Source organism: Erythrolamprus reginae, chromosome Z (genome assembly GCF_031021105.1).
Source record: "Erythrolamprus reginae isolate rEryReg1 chromosome Z, rEryReg1.hap1, whole genome shotgun sequence".
NCBI classification, from domain to species: Eukaryota; Metazoa; Chordata; class Lepidosauria; order Squamata; family Dipsadidae; genus Erythrolamprus; species Erythrolamprus reginae.
In genome coordinates, this window is record NC_091963.1 from 61,752,273 (window position 1) to 61,778,908 (window position 26,636).

The following is a 26,636-nucleotide window of genomic DNA, read 5'->3' on the forward strand; positions in this document are numbered from 1 at the left end:
TTGGGCAAAAAAAAAAAGGCAAGGATAAAACTCAAAAATCTGCAAGACCATAGATCAAGAGACAGCTTTGGTCTCCCTAAAATGGAACTGTACTACCAGCCTTCAATCCTCAACCTATTGAAAGAATGAATAACCTTAAAAAAATCCAAGAATATTTAACTCTTGAAGGTTTCGACCTTCAATCAGAGTGGCATGATTTCCTAACAGCTGACACCCACAAAATATCAACATACTTCAAACAACACTACATAAGAAAGGCCTTAATTGATATCTGGCAGTACACAAAAAGAAATCACTATCATTCCATTCCAAAATGGATATCCCCAACGGAAGCGATTATATACCCAAATGCCCTATTTCCAAATGCCCTAAATCATAACATACGAGTAACTGTTAGATGACAACAATGACCTAATCCCTAAATTACAAATTATTTACAATTTACAAATTAAGTCAAAATATAATGAACATAAAAATAAATTTGGCTTCCCAAAAAACATCCTGATTGACAGGATTATTTTAGGCCCAGAAAAAAAAAATCTAAAATATATAATTTTCTCTTACAATACGACACAATAGAAGAAGTAGTCAAAAGGTCATTGGTCGCGTGGTCCCAAAATTTTGGTTATTCAACTAACAATGGAGATTTCCTACAAAGAAAACCAATATAAAATGTTCTACAGATGGCATTTACCACCTGCTAGACTCGCTGAAATGTACCCAAACATGTCACCCCTTTGTTGGAAATGCGGAAAGAAATCCAAATTTATTATCATATCTGGTGGACTTGCAAGACTACAAAAAATACTGGCAAAAAATTAAAAATCTCTTAGACCAGATTATTTCCCAGACTATTCAAATTAAACCAGAATTATTCTTATTAGGAATTGTTAGGCAAAACATTAAAAAAGAAGATCTGGGAGAAATGGTACCATTGGTTTAGACAAAAAAAAAATCTAAATACCATCAAAAAAGAAGACTGTTCAACAACAACGCTACATACAGAGAACTAAATAATGAAATGAAAATAATATTTTCATATAATTTACATAAGACATTGATTGATATGACCTGTACAGATTCAACAAACCTTACAAACAAACTCCCAAAATATCGACCAATTAGACAAGAACACACCCATTCGATAAGCATTACTTATATTTATTAAAACTAATTAATACTACACTACGAGCAAATAAAAGCAAAGGGAAACTTACCGTATATACTCGAGTATAAGTCGAGTTTTTTAGCCCAAAAATGGGCTGAAAAACCCGACCTCGACTTATACTCGGGTGACTGACAGGTCACCACAAGAGGGCAAAAGCGGCTTAGAGAAAGACAGCCGTCTTTCAGCTTGAAAGAAGCGGCAACTGCCTGGTTAAGAAGGGAGAATCCACCCCCTAGCCAAACGGCTTTTTTACTGTTTAGCGCTCGAACGCTGCGCTAAACAGCAAAAAAGCCGTTTGGCTAGGGGGTGCATTCTCCCTTCTTAACTGGGCAGTTGCCGCTTTTTTGCTGTTTAGCGCTCGCACGCTGCGCTAAACAGAAAGAAGCGGCAACTGCCCAGTTAAGAAGGGAGAATGCACCCCCTAGCCAAACGGCTTTTTTGCTGTTTAGCGCTCGAACGCTGCGCTAAACAGAAAGAAGCGGCAACTGCCCGGTTAAGAAGGGAGAATCCACTCCCTAGCCAAACGGCTTTTTTGCTGTTTAGCGCAGCATTCGAGCGCTAAACAGTAAAAAAGCCATTTGGCTAGGGGGTGGATTCTCCCTTCTTAACCGGGCAGTTGCCGCTTTTTTGCTGTTTAGCGCTCGAACGCTGCGCTAAACAGAAAGAAGCGGCAACTGCCCGGTTAAGAAGGGAGAATGCACCCCCTAGCCAAACGGCTTTTTTGCTGTTTAGCGCAGCATTCGAGCGCTAAACAGTAAAAAAGCCATTGGGCTAGGGGGTGGATTCTCCCTTCTTAACTGGGCAGTTGCCGCTTTTTTGCTGTTTAGCGCTCGAACGCTGCGCTAAACAGAAAGAAGCGGCAACTGCCCGGTTAAGAAGGGAGAATGCACCCCCTAGCCAAACGGCTTTTTTGCTGTTTAGCGCAGCATTCGAGCGCTAAACAGTAAAAAAGCCATTGGGCTACGGGGTGGATTCTCCCTTCTTAACCGGGCAGTTGCCGCTTCTTTCTGTTTAGCTCAGCAGCGTTCGAGCGCTAAACAGCAAAAAAGCGGCAACTGCCCGGTTAAGAAGGGAGAGACAAAGAAAGATGGTACGAAGGAAAAAAGACAAAAAAGGAAAGGGAGGGAGGGAGGGAAGGGACTGAAGAAGGAAAGAAAAAGGAAAGAAGATAGGCAGACAGAAAAAGAAAGGGGGGGAGAAGGAAGAAAGGAAGGAGAGAGAGAGAGACAGAAAGAAAGAAAGAAAGAAAGAAAGAAAGACAGACAGACCTATGACCACAATTGAGCCCAAAATTGTGGTTGTTAAACAAAAGCGTTGTTCAGTGAGAATCGCCACATTTTACTCAATCCATGGCATTTCCTAGCTCTAACAGTGATGTGCAAGCTAGAGAAGTACTGGTATATCTGAAGGTACCATATGTGTAATGTTCTAGTTATGGTTAAATGTGTGGCAGAAAGTGGACTCTGGGTTTGTTTTTCCTATTACAGTAAGTGAGTTTGAATGTACCGTATACAGTATACCGGTAATTTTACACGAGCTCCCTCCCTCTCTCTCTCTCTCTGTAAATATACCGTACATATACAGTTTATATAGTAAACAATGTACGGTATATTTTTGTGTGCCTGTGTGTAATATGTATGTATACATATGGCATATATACATAGAATTAAATAGTATATTTTGGATGTTCAGTAATAGTAAATAGAGAGGGAAATTGTATCTCTTTGAGGCAAGGAGAGGCCAAATATCCTAACCCTAACCCAAACCAGCAGGAGCAGTGGGGGATTGAGGTAAGTACAGTACTTGCAATTTTTTTGCCTATACTGTACTGCCTTGGGGTACATATACCTGTTTACCCTCTTTTAAACTAACAGAGCTAGTTTACTGGTTTTCTTTGAAATAAATATTCTAAAACATTTACCCTACTGATGCCTCAATTGATGTAATTTTATTGGTTTCCATTTTAATAAGTTACCAGTAGCCGCTGCATTTTCCATCCTCGACTTATACACGGGTCAATAAATTTACCCCAATTTTTGTGGCAAAAGTAGGGGCCTCGACTTATAGTCGGAGCGACTTATACTCGAGTATATACGGTATTCCAACTACACATTTAAACCACAGGTCGTATATTACTGAATTGCCAGCTAAATAGCCGGCACCCTCCCCTTCTCCCCCTCTCTTTTCTGTAACCCCTTCTTTCTTTCTCTATTACATCTTTTCACATCTTTTTTAAAATTTCTTTACTCTTTTCTTCTCTCTTTGTTTTAATATGATACATATGATCGTGATATTAAGCATTATATGTATCTTTGTTATGTCTTGTTTTTCTTGTGTTTTTAAAGTACAGTGATACCTCGTCTAACAAACCCATCGTCATATAAACTTTTCAAGATACAAACCCGGGATTTAAGATTTTTTTGCATCTTCTTCCAAACTATTTTCACCTTACAAACTCAAGCCACCACCACTGGGATGCCCCGCCTCCGGACTTCTGTTGCCAGCGAAGCACCCGTTTCTGTACTGCTGGGATTCCCCTGAGGCTCCCCTCCATGGGAAACAGCACCTCCGGACTTCCGTTGCCAGCGAAGCACCCGTTTTTGCACTGCTGGGATTCCCCTGCAGCATCACAAAAACACATAAGTCCGGAAGTGGGGTTTCCCATAGAGGGGTACCTCAGGGGAATCCCAGTAGCGCAAAAACAGGTGCTTCGGCTGGCATTTTTTCACCTTACAAACCTCATCCCGGAACCAATTAAGTTCGTAACATGAGGTATTGCTGTATATATTTAATAAATACGATTTTTTTAAAAAAAGAATGTTTCTTTCCAGCCCTAACCAGGTGCTAATGATGTTGCCCGTTCTTCACAGCTTGCAAGCTCTTTCATTGTTTCTCTCTCAGAATAAGGGGTTTTTTTTAAGCCCTAACCAGGGGATAAAATAATATGCTGAATCTGATCAGACTAAGGACTCTAGTCAGATGAATATCTGGTAAGCAGATTCCCTCCCCCCTCATTTTCCTCCTCCAAAATTAAGGTTTTTGCACCAAGTTTGTGTGCTACAACTTTAAGGATTGCTTTGGTTTGGGCCACTAGGAATGAATATTGTATTCATTATGTTGATGTTGAGACCGTCCATATGCAAGCACCTCTTCAGCGTAAAATATATATGAGGATACCACCGGGTATGGAATGTAATAAGGGTAAATGTTAGAATATATTTTCCCAATTTTTTTTTGTTTACATGTTTAAACAATATAATGAGATTACTTAAATTTTATAAATGTGATAGAGATTATCAATAATGTTACTGTTAATTGGATTCATATTAATGCTACCCAGAACCAATTTTGTTTACACACAATATGGATGTGTATATGTATGCATGTATTTATGTATGTGTCGCATGTTTTTTGTTATTCAAATTAAGGGAGACTAGGATAGCACTATTTCGGCCTTGTTCTGGCCTCATTAGCTATCCATAACCTTAACTTTGTAAGGCAGAGAATTAACATCTAGGTTAATTCTAGAGGTTAATACATATACATACATGTGTGTGTGTGTGTGTTTATGTATGTATGTATGTATGTATGTATGTATGTATGTATGTATGTATGTATATGCATATATATGCATTTGTTTTCGTAGATTTTCGTAGAATATACCAAGGCCGTCATATATATGCATATATATACATATAGATACAGGGGTGAGGTATCATCAATATGCCGATGATACCCAGTTATACATCTCCACCCCATGTCCAGTCAACGAAACAGTGGAAGTGATGTGCCGGTGTCTGGAGGCTGTTGGGGCCTGGATGGGTGTCAACAAACTCAAACTCAACCCAGACAAGACGGAGTGGCTGTGGATCTTGCCTCCCAAGGACATTCCATCTGTCCGTCCATTACCCTGGGGGGAGAATCATTGACCCCCTCAGAGAGGGTTCGCAACTTGGGCGTCCTCCTTGATCCACAGCTCACATTAGAGAAACATCTTTCAGCTGTGGCGAGGGGGGCGTTCGCCCAGGTTCGCTTGGTGCACCAGTTGTGACCCTATTTGGACCGGGAGTCACTGCTCACAGTCACTCATGCCCTCATCACCTCGAGGCTCAACTACTGTAACGCTCTCTACATGGGGCTACCTTTGAAAAGTGTTCGGAAACTTCAGATCGTGCAGAATGCAGCTGCGAGAGCAATCATGGGCTTTCCCAAATATGCTGATGTTACACCAACACTCCACAGTCTGCATTGGTTGCCGATCAGTTTCCAGTCACAATTCAAAGTGTTGGTTATGACCTATAAAGCCCTTCATGGCACCGGACCAGATTATCTCAGGGACCGCCTTCTGCACGAATCCCAGCGACCAGTTAGGTCCCACAGAGTGGGTCTTCTCCGAGTCCCGTCAACTAAACAATGCCGCTTGGTGGGACCCAGGGGAAGAGCCTTCTCTGTGGCGGCCCCGGCCCTCTGGAACCAACTCCCTCAGAAATTAGAATTGCCCCCACCCTCCTTGCCTTTAGTAAGTTACTTAAAACCCACCTCTGCCACCAGGCATGGGGGAACTGAGATATTCTTTCCCCCTAGGCCTTTACAATTTTATGCATGGTATGTCTGTATGTTTGGTTTTTATATTAATGGGTTTTTAATCGTTTTTAGTATTGGATTATTATTGTACGCTGTTTTATTATTGCTGTTAGCCGCCCCGAGTTTCCAGAGAGGGGCGGCATGCAAATCCAATAAATAGATAGATAGATAGATAGATAGATAGATAGATAGATAGATAGATAGATAGATAGATAGATACATAGATACATAGATAGATACATAGATACATATAGCTAGATAGCTAGATACATACATACATTTTTTATTATTATTATTATTATTATTATTATTATTATTATTATTATTATTAATTAGATTTGTATGCCGCCCCTCTCTGTAGATATATACACAGTGATGCCTCATCTTGCGAACTTAATTAGTTCCCTGAAACTCACCCCTTTTGCTTTATTACTGCCGGGTGGAGGGGGGGAAAAACAGCACAGGCTACCCGGAGGGAACCTCGTGGGATGAATGACACATGCAGGAAGCTGGTGGCTTGTCAACCAGTGGGGCTTCCACGCTCCTTGAAAGATTTCGGAGATGGCGGCAAAGTAGAATCCCGGCGCTTCAGCTTCAGACAAGGCTCTCTTGACAAGATGCCTTCCTCCCCTTCTGCCTCCAGAGCCCGCGGGGACAGCCACATGCTCCCCTTTGCCCAGTCATAGAAACAGCGGCCAGTTGAAGTAGCAGCCCGGAGTCCTAATCCAACCACCGCTTCTTCCTCCGCTTGATCCTTGGCAGCCCCGGCAACTCTTCATGGCGGCCAGTTGAAGTAGCAGCCGGAGTCCTAATCCGGCCGCCACTTCTTCTCCCTCCGCTTGATCTTTGGTAGCCCCGGCGACCCTGCACAGCTTCTCTGTCTGGGGGAAACCGCTCTGAGTTCTCCTTGCCCCTCCTTCCCATCATCTGGGATAGGGACGAAGCAGCCAGGCAGCCAGGCAGCTTTAGGTGTCATTGCAAAGGAGAGGCAGTCAGCCTCTCTCTCTCACACACACACACACACTCCCCCCTCTCTCTTTCCCTTCCTCTTTTTCTCCTTCTCTTTCTCTTTCCGATGGGCAGGTGGGGCGAGGAGAACTCGAAACGGTTTCTCCTGGATGGAGAAGCCCTGCGGACTCGCCCGGCTGCCGAGGATCAAGCAGAGGGAGGAGTGGAAACAGTTTTAAGAAGTGCAACTTGCCAGTCCGGGAAACGTAACCAAAGGTTGTGGGGGGGATCTTTCATCTGGAATAGGGATGAAGCAGCTAGGCAGCTTTGGGTGTCATTGCAAAGGAGAGGCAATCAGCCTCTCTCTCTCTCACACACACACACACACACACACACACACAGTTCTCTCTTTCCCTTCCTCTCTTTCTCCTTCTCTTTCTCTTTCTGATAGGAAGAAGGGGTGAGGAGAATTCGGAGCGGTTTCTCCCAGACAGAGAAGCCGTGCAGGGTCGCCGGGGCTACCGAGGATCAAGCGGAGGGAGGAGAAGCGGCGGCCGGATTAGGACTCCGGCCGCTACTTCAACTGGCCGCCGCTTCTTTGGCCGGGGAGACAAAAGGGAGTGCGTGGCTGTCCCCATGGGCTCCTGAGGAGGAGGAGGTGGTGGTGGAGGAGGAAGGGGGGCATCTCGCCCAGCCGCTGGAAAGCAAAGGTAAAATCCCAGGCACTTTGGCCAGCAACAGTCGATGTTAGCAGTCCGGAGTTGGGGAATCCCAGCGGGGGTGGCAAACAAATGGGAAATCCCGGTGGTGGCAGTCACAAGGCAGGAGAATCCCTCCGGCAGTAAGAGAGCGCACGCACAGAGCTTGTGCCTGAGTTCTAGAATGAACAGTGCCTCTCCTGTATTCTGATCCTGCACTCAAGAAATGTTTGTTGTTTCTAATACCAAGGGAAGCCCTGACTGAAATGGAATATTTGCCATCAATTGCCTGCCCAGAGCAAAGTCGTTCTTGAGCTGCTGCTTTTGCATTCTGCCATTGGCCAGTTATTGATATAAGCTGGGCTGTTAAGAAAAGGGAAAAGTAATCCCACATAGGCTGCAGACAGTGGGGTGTAAACAAAGGATGAATACATTGTGATTGTGCAGGATAATCCACATTATGAAATATAAAAACTTAGGATATTATAGAAAGAGAAGGAAGGGATGACTTGTTATTCTGTTTTCTTTGTGTTACAAATAAAGAGCCTGGGTTTGAGCTTCAGGATGGTATCATATTCTTTGTTTTATCCATTTAATGAATAAATGAAACTGCCATTTACTGTAAGAGAGGTGAATGTTCATGCACATCTTGATTTTGTACTATGGCCCTTTCAAAGATTTATAGAACTATTTCACAGCAAATAGATATTGTTGCATTATAATTTTATTTATTTATTTATTTTATTTATTATTTAGATTTGTATGCCGCCCCTCTCTGTGAACTCTTTGCAATCCTAGTTTAATGTGCAAGCCAAAGCTAGTCTTCAAGTACCATATTTTTCAGAGTATAAGACACACTGGACTATAAGACGCACTTTAATTTTGGGGGAGGAAAACAAGGAAAAAGGACCTCTGCCTCCTTGCAATTTGCCAAAGAACAGCATAGATAATATACACTGCTTGCTGTGTATTTCTGGACATATGTTCTTGACTCATAGAAATAACACAGAATTGGAGAAATGTCTATTATGGCACTATATTAATGTCAGAAGGTTTTCTTAAATGTAATTACACTAACTCTTCCCAATTATTAAATAGCTCTACTCCAAACATGACTAAGAGGGTTTAATTCAGCTGCCTTATCTTAATACTAAAACAGGACACTTATTTTTCAGATCTTTAAAATTGATGTGGCTTTCTGGAAGTATTCTCTACTGTTTAAAAGAAGATACAATAGCACTCTTCAGATCAAGCATTTATTTTAAAAAGCTTCTTCATTTTGTTAAGTTAATAATAAAAATATTCTTTAAAAATAAGTCTAGTAATTTGAACATTCTATAGGCATTTATAATAATTGACTTACCTCCTTGTAGCAAAAAGCAAGCAGACAGTTTCAGCACAGTCTGATCCCTCCAGCAATTTGCCTCCATGCAGCTTTAGTTTCACTTTCATTTAGAACGTGGGCTTGCCAGCAACTTCAATCAATCAGCTGAATGTTAGGAGCAGATGATCAGTGGCTTGTGCTAAGCAGGCTTTGCTGCTGTTTGCTGCGCGGAGGTAAATTGCTGCCGACAGGGATCAAAGAGTGGGGTGGATGAGTGGGGCTACATTTGGTGTATAAGATGCACCCAAGTTTTCACCCTCTTTTGGGGGTTAAAAAGGTGTGTCTTATATTCTGAAAAATATGCTATTTTCCTATTGCAAAATATGAAAACACTAAGTATGTGGGAAAGCTAACATCCATCTTGATATATATGAACATGTTATTCTACTTTTTGTTTTGTCTTGCATAGCAGCCAGCCGGTAATTAGCCCCAAATTAAAACTGAAACACAAAGTTTTCAAAAAGAACAAGAGTCTATTTACGAGACATTTGTTGAACTGCACAAACGCAACCCAAAACAATGTCTTTTCCCCTACCAAAATCCAGTTGATAAGATAAAGTCCCACACAGTTGCTTATTAGCCAAAAGTCTACTCACAATATTATTAACCCTATGAATGTTCAGTACTATATCCAGGTTTCTCAGGCAAAAACACTCTTCACAGGCTCTTCACCTCCGGAAGCATAAACTTTGGCTTCTTGCAAAGCGCACCTTCCAACCCCACCCACCCCCATTATATATTCTCTGTACACCTGTGCTCACTTCCCCATCCTGAGTTTTCTTAACTGCTCCTGCCGCCCGTGCATTTTCTCGCCCGAACATTCAGGATTGGGTCCCTTATCTCCTCTTCCTCCTCCTCAGACCCTAGCAAATCCCCAGTTGGGGGCTGCAAATCCCCAGTTGGGGGTTCTATAGCCACTGTAAGCTCTTAACACCCAGACACTCCCTCTTCCTCTGGCTCCCTCTCTAACTTCTCTGACAGCCACATAGGCCAGCCATGCCCAGATGGCCCCAGTTCATCAGGCTCAAAGTCTGTTACCAGAGGGCCAGGCTATGAACCAACCATAACACTTTTCAAAGAAAACCAAGTGAATCGTAGTATTGTTAATGTTGTTAAAATTCTTGTAATACACAAAGCAATGCTTAGTGAGCAAAGTGCAATTTAGATTTTAATTTAACTGAAATTGAGCGAACATAAATTAGGGCATTTATTTTCCAGAATTTTCAGCATGGATATGAGGTTCATCAAAATGAGTGATCAAAACATTTCATTTTTATGACAATTTATTCTTTATTGGAAAACAAATCTTGTTTACTTTTGCAGCCAGCAGCTAATGTTGAACGGGAGACATTAATGGAACTTTTGAAACCAAGCATTGACTATGTGCGGCATAAAAAATTCCGATCTGGGAATTATCCCTCATCCTTAAGCAATGAAACTGATAGACTGGTGCATTGGTGTCATGGGGCACCTGGAGTCATCCATATGCTCATGCAAGCTTATAAGGTGCGTCATTGTTTGACTGAAACAATAATAGTAAAAAATATGTGCTTTGAAATAAAAAGTAATTTTTCAGACTTTTAATATTAACCTATATAGCATGTATTATCCATTCTTCCAACATTTTGCAGTGTTTCTTTTTAAAATGTAATGCAGTTTTTATTCTTCTGTGGATTAAGCAAGTTAAACTTAAAATTGAGTTACCGTATATACTCGAGTATAAGTCGAGTTTTTTAGCCCAAAAAATGGGCTGAAAACCCCGACCTCGACTTATACTCGGGTGACTGACAGGTCACCACAAGAGGGCGCAAGCGGCTTAGGGAAAGACAGCCGTCTTTCAGCTTGAAAGAAGCGGCAACTGCCCGGTTAAGAAGGGAGAATCCACCCCCTAGCCAAACGGCTTTTTTACTGTTTAGCGCAGCGTTCGAGCGCTAAACAGGAAAAAAGCCGTTTGGCTAGGGGGTAGATTCTCCCTTCTTAACCGGGCAGTTGCAGCTTCTTTCTGTTTAGCGCAGCGTTCGAGCGCTAAACAGCAAAAAATCGGCAACTGCCCGGTTAAGAAGGGAGAATCCACCCCGTAGCCAAACGGCTTTTTTACTGTTTAGCGCTAGAACGCTGCGCTAAACAGTAAAAAAGCCGTTTGGCTACGGGGTGGATTCTCCCTTCTTAACCGGGCAGTTGCAGCTTCTTTCTGTTTAGCGCAGCGTTCTAGCGCTAAACAGTAAAAAAGCCGTTTGGCTACGGGGTGGATTCTCCCTTCTTAACCGGGCAGTTGCAGCTTCTTTCTGTTTAGCGCAGCGTTCGAGCGCTAAACAGCAAAAAATCGGCAACTGCCCGGTTAAGAAGGGAGAATCCACCCCGTAGCCAAACGGCTTTTTTACTGTTTAGCGCTAGAACGCTGCGCTAAACAGGAAAAAAGCCGTTTGGCTAGGGGGTGGATTCTCCCTTCTTAACCGGGCAGTTGCAGCTTCTTTCTGTTTAGCGCAGCGTTCGAGCGCTAAACAGCAAAAAATCGGCAACTGCCCGGTTAAGAAGGGAGAATCCACCCGGTAGCCAAACGGCTTTTTTACTGTTTAGCGCTAGAACGCTGCGCTAAACAGTAAAAAAGCCGTTTGGCTACGGGGTGGATTCTCCCTTCTTAACCGGGCAGTTGCAGCTTCTTTCTGTTTAGCGCAGCGTTCGAGCGCTAAACAGCAAAAAATCGGCAACTGCCCGGTTAAGAAGGGAGAATCCACCCCGTAGCCAAACGGCTTTTTTACTGTTTAGCGCTAGAACGCTGCGCTAAACAGTAAAAAAGCTGTTTGCCTACGGGGTGGATTCTCCCTTCTTAACCGGGCAGTTGCAGCTTCTTTCTGTTTAGCGCAGCGTTGGAGCGCTAAACAGCAAAAAATCGGCAACTGCCCGGTTAAGAAGGGAGAATCCAGAGTCCTGTTGGAGGTGGGCGGCAAGGAAGGAGGGAGAGAGGGAAGGAAGGAAGGAGTTAGGAAAGAAGGAAGACAGAAAGAAAGAAAAAAAAGATGGTAGAAAGGAAGAGAGACAAAGAAAGATGGTAGGAAGGAAAAAAGACAAAAAAGGAAAGGGAGGGAGGGAAGGGATTGAAGAAGGGTAGATAGGCAGACAGAAAAAGAAAGGGGGGGAGAAGGAAGAAAGGAAGGAGAGAGAGACAGAAAGAAAGAAAGAAAGACAGACAGACCTATGACCACAATTGAGCCCAAAATTGTGGTTGTTAAACAAAAGCGTTGTTCAGTGAGAATCACCACATTTTACTCAATCCATGGCATTTCCTAGCTCTAACAATGATGTGCAAGCTAGGGAAGTACTGGTACATCTGAAGGTACCATATGTGTAATGTTCTAGTTATGGTTAAATGTGTGGCAGAAAGTGGACTCTGGGTTTGTTTTTCCTATTACAGTAAGTGAGGTTGAATATACCGTATACAGTATACCGGTAATTTTACAAGAGCTCCCTCCCTCTCTCTCTCTCTCTGTAAATATACCATACATATACAGTTTATATAGTAAACAATGTACGGTATATTTTTGTGTGCCTGTGTGTAATATGTATGTATACATATGGCATATACACATAGAATTAAATAGTATATTTTGGATGTTCAGTAATAGTAAATAGAGAGGGAAATTGTATCTCTTTGAGGCAAGGAGAGGCCAAATATCCTAACCCTAACCCAAACCAGCAGGAGCAGTGGGGGATTGAGGTAAGTACAGTACTTGCAATTTTTTTGCCTATACTGCCTTGGGGTACATATACCTGTTTACCCTCTTTTAAACTTACAGAGCTAGTTTACTGGTTTTCTTTGAAATAAATATTCTAAAACATTTACCCTACTGATGCCTCAATTGATGTAATTTTATTGGTTTCCATTTTAATAAGTTACCAGTAGCCGCTGCATTTTCCATCCTCGACTTATACACGGGTCAATAAATTTACCCCAATTTTTGTGGCAAAAGTAGGGGCCTCGACTTATAGTCGGAGCGACTTATACTCGAGTATATGCGGTAAGTTACTGTACAATGCTTGCTTCCCCATAGATCAGACAAACTACAGTATGTTTTAAATGAAGTTTTACCCAAAGCTGCCTTCTGACTGTTTCTTTTAGCTTGGAACATACAAAATCTATAATGAATGTTATAAATTGAAACTATATCTTGTTTTGAGAAGCTTTCAGTTTGGATTTAGACAGTGAGGTGAGACAGAAGACAACAGATAAATTACATTAAAACTTTTCAGTCCTTAGCTGAAAATTTGCCTCATCAAAGAAGTTGGTTTCTAGAAATTTTGAGGGCCTTAGTACCTTCATGTGCTCAAGTAACTGAGCACATGCAAAAGGGCTTTGAAACACCTGGATGATAGCTCATGTGGAGCTATCATCCAGGGATATATAATGTTTAAATGTAGATACTCTTTCCACAAATAATACTCTTTGCTGCATAAAAGAATATCCTCTTGCCCAGTTCTGTGGCAAAACATATTTCATCCTTCCACAGAGAGAGTGCAAATAGTCTCTGGAGATTTCTTTGTACAGGTGGTTCTTGATTTATGACTGGTAAACATTCCAAACTATGACAACCCCCCCCCCACACACACAAAAAAAGTTGCTTATAACCCAGAATCAAAGTACCAGCGGCCACCTCTCTCCCTGTACTTACATTTTAGGCACTCAGCAGTGTTTCACATGTATCTTCATTTGCAGCATTCTGTGATCACATAAGCACACTTAATGATGTTTTTTTTGCCAAAAAGCAATGTTTATTGCCAGCTTTTAGCAAAAAATGTCCCATAGAGAACAATGAGTTTGCTTAACAACCATTATGTTTATTTAATGACAATTGCAAAATCAGGCCTGATCATGTGGTAACTCATTTAAAAACCTTCATGGCTAATTACCCTAATTGTAGGCTTAATTGCAATTCTAAATAGACTACTTGTAATTACAACACCATTTCCTATCTTGCAATGAGGTTTGGCAAAGAATGGCATCTGATTTTATGCTTCTTGATATCCACAGGTTTTCAAGGAAGATAAATATTTGAAGGATGCTATGGAATGTAGTGATGTCATTTGGCAAAGGGGGTTGTTGAGAAAAGGATACGGAATCTGTCATGGAACTGCTGGAAATGGCTATTCTTTCCTGTCCCTGTATCACCTCACTCAAGATAAAAAGTATCTTTACCGAGCTTGCAAGGTACTATTTTCCTCTTTGTTTAGAAAAACACTAAACACCTGTTCTTCTTATTGATGTGTCCCTGACAAATTTCTTTTTTTTAGTCAAATTTTAGTAATGTTTTTTAGTCACACAGGAAGAATAAGTTATTTGTATATTCCCTTAGTCAGAAAAAAGATCACTGTGTAAAAGTACCACTTGATTTTCAAACAGAAAGGGCTTCATAAATCAAGATTACATTGAAGACAGTAATCACAATTTTTTTAAGTCTTCCAGTTGTATTAAATGAAGAATTAATTTTACTGCCCTCTGCTAAAATTATTGCCACAGAAAGAGCTAGTAAGGGAAGTAGATGGCAGCCCTGAATTATATTTATTATTATTGCAGAAACCAACAGAAAAATCTGTATTCAGAGATGCAATGTAGGCCATGTTCCCGTCCAAAGTGTTCTATTTATTTATTTTTTTAATTGGGTTTATATGCCATCCCTCTCCGAAGACCCGGGGTAGCTTACAACATATAAAAAACAATGTACATCAAATCCAATAAATTAAAGTTAAAATCTAAAAACCTGAAAACCAATTAAAATACACTCATATCCATTCAATCAACAAACTCACCATACATTCATCGGCCAGGGGGTAGTGTCTAATGACCCCAAGCCTGGTGGCATAGATGAGTTTTCAGACTCTTACAAAAGAATAAATTTCTCAATTGTGCCCATAGTGAAAATTTGCTTCATCAAATAAGTTGGTTTCTAGATGTTTTGAGGGCCTTAGTACCTTCATGTGCTTAGGTAGCTGACCACATGCAAAAGGGCTTTTGCAAGTAGTTTGAAACACTTGAATGGGAAAAAATCTGGTCTATAAACTATAAAATAACAATGGTGATTTCCTACAAAGAAAACCAATATAAAATGTTCTACAGATGGCATTTATCACCTGCTAGACTCGCTGAAATGTACCCAAACATGTCACCCCTTTGCTGGAAATGCAGAAAGAAATCTGATATTTATTATCATATCTGGTGGATTTGTGAGACTACAAAAAAATACTGGCAAAAAATTAAAAATCTCTTAGACCAGATTACTTCCCAGATTATTTAAATTAAACCAGAATTATTCTTATTAGGAATTGTTAGGCAAAACATTAAAAAAGAAGATCGTTACATTATATTACATATTATTATTATTATTATTATTATTATTATTATTATTATTATTTATTAGATTTATATGCCGCCCCTCTCCGTAAACTCGGGGCAGCTCATAGCAATAATAAAAACAATGTACAGTTTACAGTTTGTATCTAATATTTCTTTATATTTAATTTTTTTTGTCAGTTCTATTGTATTTGGATATATTAGAGCTTCCATTGTGGATAGCCAATTTGGTATTTTTATATAATGTTTATGTCTTATCTCTTTCCATGTTTTGAGTAAAGACTGTCTGATTAGATGCCTATTAAAATATTTTGGTATTTTATCTCCTATGTCCCATAAGTAGGCATGCCAACCTTTATCCAAATCATGACCCTCCAATTGTAAAATTCGTTTATTATCAAGATTAATCCATTCTTTTATCCACATCAATGAAGCTGCTTTATAATACATTTTCCAATCTGGCATTCCGAATCCCCCTCTATTTTTAATATCTTGTAAATCTACTATCTTTACCCTTGATTTTTTACCTTGCCATATGAATTTCGATATTATTTTATTTAATTCCGTAAAAAATTTAGAGTTCAATTTTATTGGTATGGTTTGAAATAGGTATAGAAATTTCGGAAGTATACTCATTTTAATTGATGCTATTCTTCCCATCAGTGATAATTGTAGCTTACTCCATTTTTCTAATTCTACCTTGGTTTGGTTTACTAGTTTTGTATAGTTATCTTCTTTTACTGTTGAACATCTATTAGTTAAATTTATTCCTAAATATTAATTTTTTTTCGTACTTGTGAATCCCAATTCGGTTTCTAATTCCTTGGTTTGCTTATTTGTCATATTTTTGGTCATGAATTTTGTTTTTTGTTTGTTCATTTTTAGGCCTGCTATTTCTCCATATTCTTCTATTTTTCCAATTAGATGTTGCCCTGACTCTAATGGTTCTTCTAAAAAGAAAACTAAATCATCCGCAAAGGCCTGCAATTTGTATTCCTCTTTTTTTATCTTTGTTCCTTTAATATTATTGTCTTTATGGATTTCATTTAACAGAGTTTCGAGTACCAGTATAAAAAGTAGAGGAGATAGCGGACATCCTTGTCTAACTCCTTTATTTATTTGGAATGTTTTTGTTGTTCCATTATTGACTATTACCTTGGCCTTCTGAGTAGAATATATGTTGTCTAATAGCAATTCAAATTTAGAGCCGAATTCCATTTGCTTTATTAACTTTTTCATATATTGCCAATTCACATTGTCGAAGGCTTTCTGTGCATCCAGAAAGATCATTGCAATTTGTTTATCAGGATGTGCTTCATAGTATTCAATTATATCTAATACAATTCTTGTATTATTCCTGATTTGTCTCAATGGTAGGAAACCATTCTGATCAATATGTATAGTTTTATTTAGTATTTTCTTTAATCTTTCAGATAATATTGAAGTGAAAATTTTGTAATCGGTGTTTAGAAGAGCAATTGGTCTGTAGTCACTAACTTGATTTGTATTGGCACCTTCTTTCGGTATCATGGTGATATATGTCTCTTTCCATGTTTCAGCTATTTTAGCTTCCAATAGTGCTTCATTGTAAACTTTTAACTGTAGTTGTTCTATAGTCTTTCCAAAGTGTTTATAATACTCTCCCGGATAACCATCTGGACCTGGCGATTTGTTACCTTTCTGTCTTTTAATTGCATCTTGTATCTCTATTGGGGTAATCTCTCTATTTAACATTTCCCTATCTTTCTCGTTTATTTTCATCACATTATTTTGTTGCAAGTACTTATCTATTTTAGTTATGTCTATTTCCTCTTGTGAGTATAATTTCTCATAGTATTGTATAATAATTTCTTCTAATTTTTGTTCATTGTGTTGTAATCTCCCTTCTACATCCGTTAATTGATGTATCATCCTATTTTCCTTTTCTTTCTTAATTTTGTGTGCCAGCCATCTACCTGGTTTGTTTGCATTTTCAAAGAATGTTTGTCTGGCTAGCTTAATATTCTGACTATATTCCTGTTGGTCTATTAGGTTTAGTTCATGTTTACCGGTATATCCCAATAAAGATTCATATATTTCTTTTTCCTCTGGTGATTCTTGATGTTTCTTTTCTAATTTTTTAATGTTTTCTATTATCACATTATATTCCTTTCTCCTCTTTTTATTTCTTTCTATGTTATATGCTATAGTGATACCTCTTATATAGGCCTTGAGAGTATCCCACAAGTTCTGGATGGTTGTTGGTTGTTTTTGGTTTTCATCTATAAAAAGTTCAATCTCTTTTATAATTATTTCACTATATTCTTCTTCTAATAATATATTTGTATTTAATTTCAATCTTCTATTATGATTTTTAGTCCCTTTCCAAATCACAACTAGTGGGTTATGGTCTGCCCAAACATTTGTATCTATTTCGACTGTTTCGATGTCTTGTAATATTTCACTATTTGCCCATATCATATCTATCCTTGAATAGGATCCGTGTGGCACTGAATAAAATGTATATTGTTTCTTTTTTGGATGCGTCAGCCTCCATAAGTCTGTCATGTTTAATTCTTCTATCATATCTTTGAATGTGTTGGGCAGTGTAGTCCTATTTGTATTTGTATTTTTACTTTTCTTATAATCTTTATCTTTATCTATAATTCCATTATAGTCTCCTATTATGCAAATGTTTTTATTTTCTAGTGTTAATATCTTTTCATGTAGTTTTTTATAAAATTCTTTTTGTTTTTTGTTTGGGGCATATATATTTATTAAATTTATTTTCCTTTCATTTAATTTGATTTCTGTAATTAAGAGTCTTCCTTTCAAATCTGAATAAATTTCTTTTGCTGTTATTTCTTTTTTAATATACGTTACTACTCCTTTCTTTTTTTTATTTCCTAATGATGTATATAATACTCCCAGTTTTGTATTCTCTAAGTATTTTTTTTCTGTTTCTTTTATATGTGTCTCTTGAAGACATATTATGTCTGCCTTTTCTTTAATTAATTTTGTATATATTTTCCTTCTTTTCTCTGGGGAATTTAATCCTTTAATATTTATCGAAATAAATTTAATTTCTTTATTCATTTGTTTAGTTTGTTGTTTCTCTTAGTTGTTTTCCTTCCTTTTGTTTTTACTTGTTAGTTTTTACTAACTCAAAAGTAGGGAAGAATTAATAATACAAAATATAAATATAGATTGGTGGACATACCTACAAATTCAATCTAGATATAAAAAGGATATGGAACAATCAGGTATAGAAAGAATTACCCAACCACTAGATAAACTATTGACAGGCCCGGAAGAAAAAGCAATATATAAAATATATAAATATCTGATGGAATATGAAAGACCAGAGGAGATAGTTAAAGGTACAATGATTGCCTGGGCGAAAAACGTAGGCCATAATATATATATATAGAGGAATGGGAACAGATTTGGAAGAGAAATATTAAATTAACAAAATCCACAATATATAAAGAAAACCAATATAAAATGCTATACCGTTGGCACCTTCCACCCAAAAGACTAGCTAAAATGCATAAAAATTACAGCCCAATGTGTTAGAAATGTAAAAACACTCAAGGCACCTTCTTTCACCTATGGTGGTTATGTCCAGAGACAAGAAAATACTGGAAAAAAATAAATAATTGGTTGCATCAAATAACAAATACAAAAATAGAATATACGCCAGAATTTTTTTTATTGGGTATTATGAGAGGTAACTATTCTAAAAATGTAAAATATTTAAGCTTGCATATTACAACAGCTGCAAGAATTGTATTTGCACAGAACTGGAAAAATCCGCAAATACCTGAAGATAATGAGATTATCAAGAAAATATATGACTGTGCAGAGATGGACAGATTGACAATGGAACTTAATAATCGAAAAGAATCGGACTATTATGAAACCTGGACAAAATGGTACCAATGGACAAAAAAAAAGAAACTTAAAAGAAGCAATGGAATAAAACATCAAGAAATCTAAAAGTAATTAGGAGACAATGTCGATAGGAATGTATATACGATGTAGATTCATGTAGATACATCGTATGTATATACGATGTAGATTAAAAACACTTATTTAAAAGCAAAACATACACACAAACATATCATACATAAACTATATAGGCCTGGGGGAGATGTCACAATTCCCCCACGCCTGACGCCAAAGGTGGGTTTTAAGGAGTTTACGAAAGGCAAAGAGGTTGGGGGCAATCCTAATCTCCGGGGAGAGCTGGTTCCAGAGGGTCAGGGCCGCCACAGACAAGGCTGTTCCCCTGGGTCCCGCCAGACAACATTGTTTAGTCGATGGGACCTGGAGAAGGCCAATTCTGTGGGACCTAACTAGTCGCTGGGATTCGTGCAGCAGAAGGCAGTCCCGGAGATATTCTGGTCCGATGCCATGAAGGGCTTTATAGGAGGTCATAACCAACACTGACAAACTGATCGGTAACCAATGCAGACTGTGGAGTGTTGGTGTAACATGGGCATACCTAGGGAAGCCCATGATTGCTCTTGCAGCTGTATTCTGCACGATCTGAAGTTTCCGAACACTTTTCAAAAGTAACCCTATATAAAGAGCGTTACAGTAGTCGAACCTCGAGGTGATGAGGGCATGAGTGACTGTGAGCAATGACTCCCGGTCCAAATAGGGCTGCAACTGGTGCACCAGGTGAACCTGGGCAACCCCCCCCCCCCCGCCACAGCTGAAAGATGGTTCCCTAATGTAAGCTGTGGATCGAGGAGGATGCCCAAGTTGCGGACCCTCTCTGAGGGGATCAATAATCCCCCCCAGGATAATGGACAGATAGATGGAATTGTCCTTGGGAGGCAAAACCCATAGCCACTCTGTCTTATCAGGGTTGAGTTTGAGTCTGTTGACACCCATCCAGACTCCAACAGCCTTCAGGCACTGGCACATCATTTCCACTGCTTCGTTGACTGGACATGGGGTGGAGATGTACAACTGGGTATCATCAGCATACTGATGATACCTCACTCCATGTCCCTGCATGATCTCGCCCAGCGGTTTCATGTAGATATTAAATAGAAGGGGGAAGAGGACCGACTCCTGAGGCACCCCACAAGGTAGAAGCCTAGAGGTCGACCTCTGATCTCCCTCTAACACTGACTGTGACTGACCAGAGAGGTAGGGGGAGAACCACTAAAGAACAGTGTCTCCCACTCCCAACCCCTCCAGCCGGCGCAGAAGGATACCATGGTCGATGGTATCGAAAGCCGCTGAGAGGTCAACTCCTGCCTGGGACAGGAGAGGATAAACTCCTGTCCCAGGCCCACCAGAGATCACCCATCAAGGTGACCAAAGCAGTTTCCGTGCTGTAGTCGGGCCTGAATCCTGACTGCTGAGGGCCTAGATAATTGGCTTCTTCCAAGTACTGCTGGAGCTGGAGCACCACCATCTTCTCAACAACCTTCCCCATAAAGGAAAGGTTGGAGACTGGACGATAGTTGTTGGGAATGGCTGGGTCCAGGGAAGGCTTCTTGAGGAGGGGACGCACAAGTGCCTCCTTGTAGGGAGCCAGGTAGGACCCCCTCCCCAAAGAAGCGTTGACAATCTCCTGGACCCAGCTCCGTGTCACCTCCTGGCTAGACGAAACCAGCCAGGAAGGACACGGATCCAGTTAACAGATGGCAGAACTCACAGCTCCAATGGCCTTGTCCACTTCATCAGGTATCACCAGATCAAACTTCCCAGACAGATGGACAAGTACGAGCCCCAGTCACCTCGACTGACTCGTTGTCAGTCGACTCTGTTATCCAATCGGAGTCGAGGTCCGCCTGAATCCGAGCGACTTTATCAGCAAAAAATGTGTTAAAATCCTCGGCACTACTCTGCAAGGGCTCCCCAACTCCCCCCTGGTTAAGAAGGAAGCGGGTCATCCTAAACAGAGCGGCCGGATGATGCAATCAAGGCGGCATGATACGTGCATCTTGCCGCCATGAGTGCCACTTTGTAAGTCTTAATATGAGCTCTTACAAGTGTTAATCGGATTCGGACTTACTCTTCCTCCATTGCTTCTCTAGACGTCTCTTCTGATGTTTCAACTCCCAGAGCTCTTCGTTGAGCCATGGAGCTCTACAGGGTCTAGTGCAGCGGAGAGGTTGCAATGGCGCAATCTGGTCAAGAGCCTCCGCTGCAGCCTTGTTCCAGGTCGCAGCAAGAGACTCTGCCAAACTGGACGAGTGCATCTGGAATAACCCCAAGCGCCCTCTGAAAGCCCTCTGGGTCTATCAGGCGTCTGGGGCAGAACCACCTAGTCGGTTCCGCCCACCCTATATCGCCAGGCATGGGGGAACTAAGACATCTCCCCCAGGCTTTCTTATATTTTATGTTTGGTATGTATGTGTTGTACGGTTTTTTAACAGTTGGGGGTTTTTATATAATTCTTCTTATTAGATTTGTTCCATTGTTTATACTGTTTTTTATTGTTGTTGTGAGCCGTCCCGAGTCTTCGGAGAGGGGCGGCATACAAATCTAATAAATAAATAAATAAATAAATAAAGAAAGAAAGAAAGAAAGAAAGAAAGAAAGAAAGAAAGAAAGAAAGATTGGAGCCAGGAAGTCAAGCCACAATAGAAAATGGTCTGACCATGACAAAGGCAACACTTCTAAGCCCCTTAGTCTCAGACCATTGCTCAATTGCTCAGAGAGGAATACCATGTTGGGTGCGTGCCCCCCCTCGTTAGTCGGACCCTGTACTACCTGCGTCAGGTCCATGGCTGTCATGGTGGCCATGAACTCCTGCGCTAGCCCAGAGATTTCACCGAGCAACGGTAGGTTAAAGTCCCCCAAGACAATAAGTCTGGGGAACCCTACCGCCAGCCCGGCTACCTCCTCGAGCATCACAGGCAGGACTGTTGACGTGCAGCTGGGAGGCAGGTACGTGAGCAACAAGCCCACCTGAACCCCTAAGTCCAACTTCAGCAGGAGAGACTCACAACCCGCAATCTCTGGAGCAACAAGTCTACACAAGCAAAAGACTCTCCCTGGCTATAATAGCCACTCCTCCCCCCCTTCCCTGGGGTTGAGGCTGATGCCATACCTTAAATCCGGCTCGGCAAATTTCAGAGAGAGGAACTCCTCCCTCTGGGCCAAGCCAGGTTTCAGTCACACATGCCAGGTCGGCTTCCTCATCCAGGATCAAATCCCGGATGAGGAGAGCTTTATTTACCACCAACCTTGCATTGAGTAGCAGCAGCCTGAGCCCAGGGCCAGAATTACACTTGTTACCAGTATCCTGGGTTGAGCTCACGGAACTGGAACAAGGGATTGCTATTAAGCAGCAATCCCTTGTTCCCCTGGAACGGCTAGCTCCGTGGCTCCCGCTATATCTGCCACCAGGATATTCTGACCCTCTGCCACCCCAGAGATAAGTGTCCCCTCCCCTCCTGCCTCTCCAATGCCAAGTGGGCCAAATATGTCATTCATACCATTCACCCCATCCATGCCATAATCCCACCGATCCCAATCATTCATACCATACATTATTACACCCCCAATTATCTATCAATTAACCCTCCCAATAATTTAATTAAAATATAGATTGAATTAATAATAGTTAAAACATTAAGAAAATAAGTAAAATATATATAAAATATAAAACTAAGTACTATACAAACTATAAATATTAATTATTATGAATATAGGGAATAGTCAATAACTCATTAATCAAGTCAGCAAAAAAATGGTGCCAAGTTCTAAATTGGCTGAGTTCTAAAATTGTCCTGTGGGAATGTCCAGGTCTCTGGTCAAGCTCTTTGGTGCTGGCCGCTGCCACCGGCCAGCACTCCCAGTTCCTTTCCATATACAGTGGTACCTTGGTACTCGACCATAATTCATTCCAGAAGTGTGGTCGAGAACCGATTTGGTCGAGTACCGAATTTATTTATCCCATAGGAAATAATGGAAATGGATTTAATTGGTTCCCAGCCCCTGTTAACTCGCTGGGAACCAATTAAATCTATTTTCTTTATTTCCAGTGGGATAAATAAATTCAGTACTCCAAGCTGCAGGAAGGGTGGGGGCTGCTGCAATCCCGGCAGCTTCAGGGGGCTAAGGAGCTCTATAAGAGCTCCAAGCTGCAGGAAGGGTGGGGGCTGCTGCAATCCCGGCAGCTTCGGGGGGCTCCTTTCCTCATTGCTTCCTCTTATTACCTGTAAGCAGCTGCAAAAACTTTCTCCTTCCAGGCGGCTGCAACGGTGGCGGCTTCCCTTCGAGGAGCAACAGCGCCGGGAACGTCACGTAATGAAGGGAAGCTGCTGGAGCGGCGGCAACTGCTGAGATGGCTCCGGCGGTTTCCCTTCATCACATGACGTTTCCGGCGCTGTTGCTACTCGAAGGGAAGCCTCCGCCTGGAAGGAGAAAGTTTTTGCAGCTGCTTACAGGTAATAACATAGAAACATAGAAACATAGAAACATAGAAAAATAAGAGGAAGCAATGAGGAAAGGAGCCCCCCGAAGCTGCCGGGATTGCAGCAGCCCCCACCCTTCCTGCAGCTTGGAGCTCTTATAGAGCTCCTCAGCCCCCTGAAGCTGCCGGGATTGCAGCAGCCCCCGGCGGTAACATTTCAGATAATGAACAAAATTTTCTCTGGCTGTTCGGTATCCGAATTTTTGTTGAGATACCGAAGCAAATTTTTGCCGAAAATTTTGTTCGTTATCCGAAATGTACGAGAACCAAAACGTTCGAGTACCGAGGTACCACTGTATCTCTGTATATCTCGGCTGTCACCTCCGTCTCCTCCGTCGCCATGGCACCCCTGACTCTCGCTGATTATCCTGGTCGCCCTCCCCTGGCCGCCATTCTCACTGGGTGACATTTCCAACTCTCCGTGCTCCCAGTGGTACCGCAGAGCCTCCACACAGCCTGTTGGTATTCACGATATTCTCCTTGGCCTCCTCCCCTTCTCCTCAACGGCGGCCAGCTCAGCTTCTCCATACAGCCTTCCACCCGACTGGCCCTCCAACGCCAAACACTCCCACCATTCAGCGTTCCGGAGTCCCAGGTCCATCCGGTGGATCACGGCTGCCTCAGTCGCTGTAATCGTCTCCAGTGCCAGCAGCCTGTAGCTCTCACCTACTGGCCCGCTTCCAGCCCGTTTCAGCTCCGTTCCGTCTTTCTGCAACACAGCTTAGTTTTTAATTAGGTCTTCGGCATCAGCTTCAAAGGCAGCTGCCACCTTCAGCTCCCCAGCTGACTGGCTCCCGGCGCATCCGTGGCCACAGCAGATCTAAGCCACCATGGAGAGACACCGTTTCGGGGTCTCCAAAAGACAGGACTTCTCACCACTCCGGGACACAAAAGAACAAATTGCTGGCCTCGATTAAGTCAACCTATGTTCGTGATGTTCCCCCCATAGCTCTAGCGGAGCAGCAGCCTCCGTCTCCTTCCTGCTGCCCCGCCAGAACCAGAAAAAATATCCTTAATGCCGCAAGAATTTTATATGCACAATTTTTGAAGCAAGGAAAGAACCCAACTACCTTAAACCTTTAATTAAAATCATGGAATATGCTGAAATGTCAAAACTAACAATGGAACTGCAAAATAGGGACAAGTCAGACTTCTACAAGGCCTGGGAGAAATGGTACCATTGGTTTAGACAAAAAAAATATCTAAATACCATAAAAAAAGAAGACAGTTCAACAACAATGCCACATACAGACAACCAAATAATGAAATGAGAATAATATTTTCATATAATTTACATAAGACATTGATTGATATAATCTGTAGACACTCAACAAACCCTACACACAAACTCCCAAAATATCGACCAATTAGACAAGAACACACCCATTAGATAAGCATTACTTATATTTATTAAAACTAATTAATACTACACTACGAGCAAATAAAAGTGAAGGGAAACTTATTCCAACTACACATTTAAACCACAGGTCGTATATTACTGAATTGCTTAACCCCCTTCTTTCTTTCTCTATTACGTCTTTTCACTACATCTTTTAAAAAATTTCTTTCTTCTTTTTTCTTTTCTTCTGTCTTTGTTTTAATATGATACATATAATTGTGATATTAAGCATTATATGTACCTTTGTTATGTCTTGTTTTTCTTGTGTTTTTTAAAGTATATATTTAATAAGGATCATTTTTTAAAAAGAATGTTTCTTTCCAGCCCTAACCAGGTGCTAGTGATGTTGCCAGTTCTTCACAGCTTGCAAGCTCTTTCATTATTACTCTCTCAGAATAAGGGTTTTTTTAAAGCCATAGCCAGGGGATAAAATAACATACTGAATCTGACCAGACTAAGGACGCTAGCCAGATGAATATCTGGTAAGCAGATTCCCCCCACCCCCCTCATTTTCCTCCTCCAAAATTTAGGTGCATCTTATACACCAAAAATACAATAGTTCCAATGGACAGATAATACATAAGGTGAGACTAGTGGCACAAGGATGCTCACAGATAGAATCTGAGTACAATGAGATTTTTGCACCAAGTTTGCGTGCTACAACTTTAAGGATTGCTTTGGTTTGAGCCACTAGGAATGAATATTATGTTCATCATGTTGATGTTGAAACCGTCTATTTGCATGCATCTCTTCAGCATAAAATATATATGAGGATACCACTAGGTATGGCATATAATAAGGGTAAATGTTAGAATATATTTTCCCAAATAATTTTTTTGTTTGTATGTTTAAACAATATAATGAGATTACTTAAATTTTATTTATATTTTATAAATGTGATAGAGATTATTAATAATGTTACTGTTAATTGGATTCATATTAATGCTACCCAGAACCAATTCTATTTACACACAATTTGGATGTATGTATGTATCACAGGTTTTTTGCTGAATTTTTAAAATTGTTGCATTGATGTCATGGGGCACCTGGAGTCATCCATATGCTCAGGCAAGCTTATAAGGTCATACGAAAGAGTAAATTTCTCAACTGTGCCCATAGTTTAACCCATCACACACACCCCTCCCCAGTATTCAGTCTCTATTTTTCACCTCAGTTGCATGACTTCTGAAGGTGATTGGGTAGGTGAGCTCAAGAATCCATGTTTGCAAACTTAAAAGATGCTGCTTATTCGGTTGGGTCTGTTTGTTTAAATGCAAGAGTCTGCCACAGAATCTAGTTAGCAATTGGTAATGGAGGCTATGAAAAATCAAAGCTGATTTTCTTCCCAATTTAAAAATAAATAAATGAGGATAACTGTATTAGGTTTTTACCTTATTTGTTCAGTCATTTTAGTGGAGGTATGTTGGAACTAAGGAACAAGAGTGTGCATGATAATGTTGTTGATAATGATAATACAATTTATTCTTAAAATAAATTTGAATTTACCTAAATGATGGTCCAAACTAGGAGTGGCCCTTATCTTCTAGCAGTTCAGCAGTTAAATTTCTGAATTAGTGACCTGTGGATGATTTGTTGCTCACTAGAGCTCATTACGTAAACTACTGATCATCTTCTCTTTAGAGTTAATATCATAGAGATTAACATCACTATATAGTCTGTAATAAGT

At 40.7% G+C, this 26,636-nt stretch overlaps 1 protein-coding gene across 1 annotated transcript in view; it reads left to right on the plus strand.

Annotated features, from left to right (window-relative positions):
- The window catches only part of LANCL2 (LanC like glutathione S-transferase 2), a 67,017-nt gene that overhangs the window by 37,034 nt on the left and 3,347 nt on the right, over window positions 1–26,636 (plus strand). The window contains exons 6-7 of the mRNA XM_070729749.1: window positions 10,106–10,288; window positions 13,809–13,985. Coding sequence (XP_070585850.1) covers window positions 10,106–10,288; window positions 13,809–13,985 — 360 coding nt within the window. The remainder of the gene's footprint in view (window positions 1–10,105; window positions 10,289–13,808; window positions 13,986–26,636) is intronic.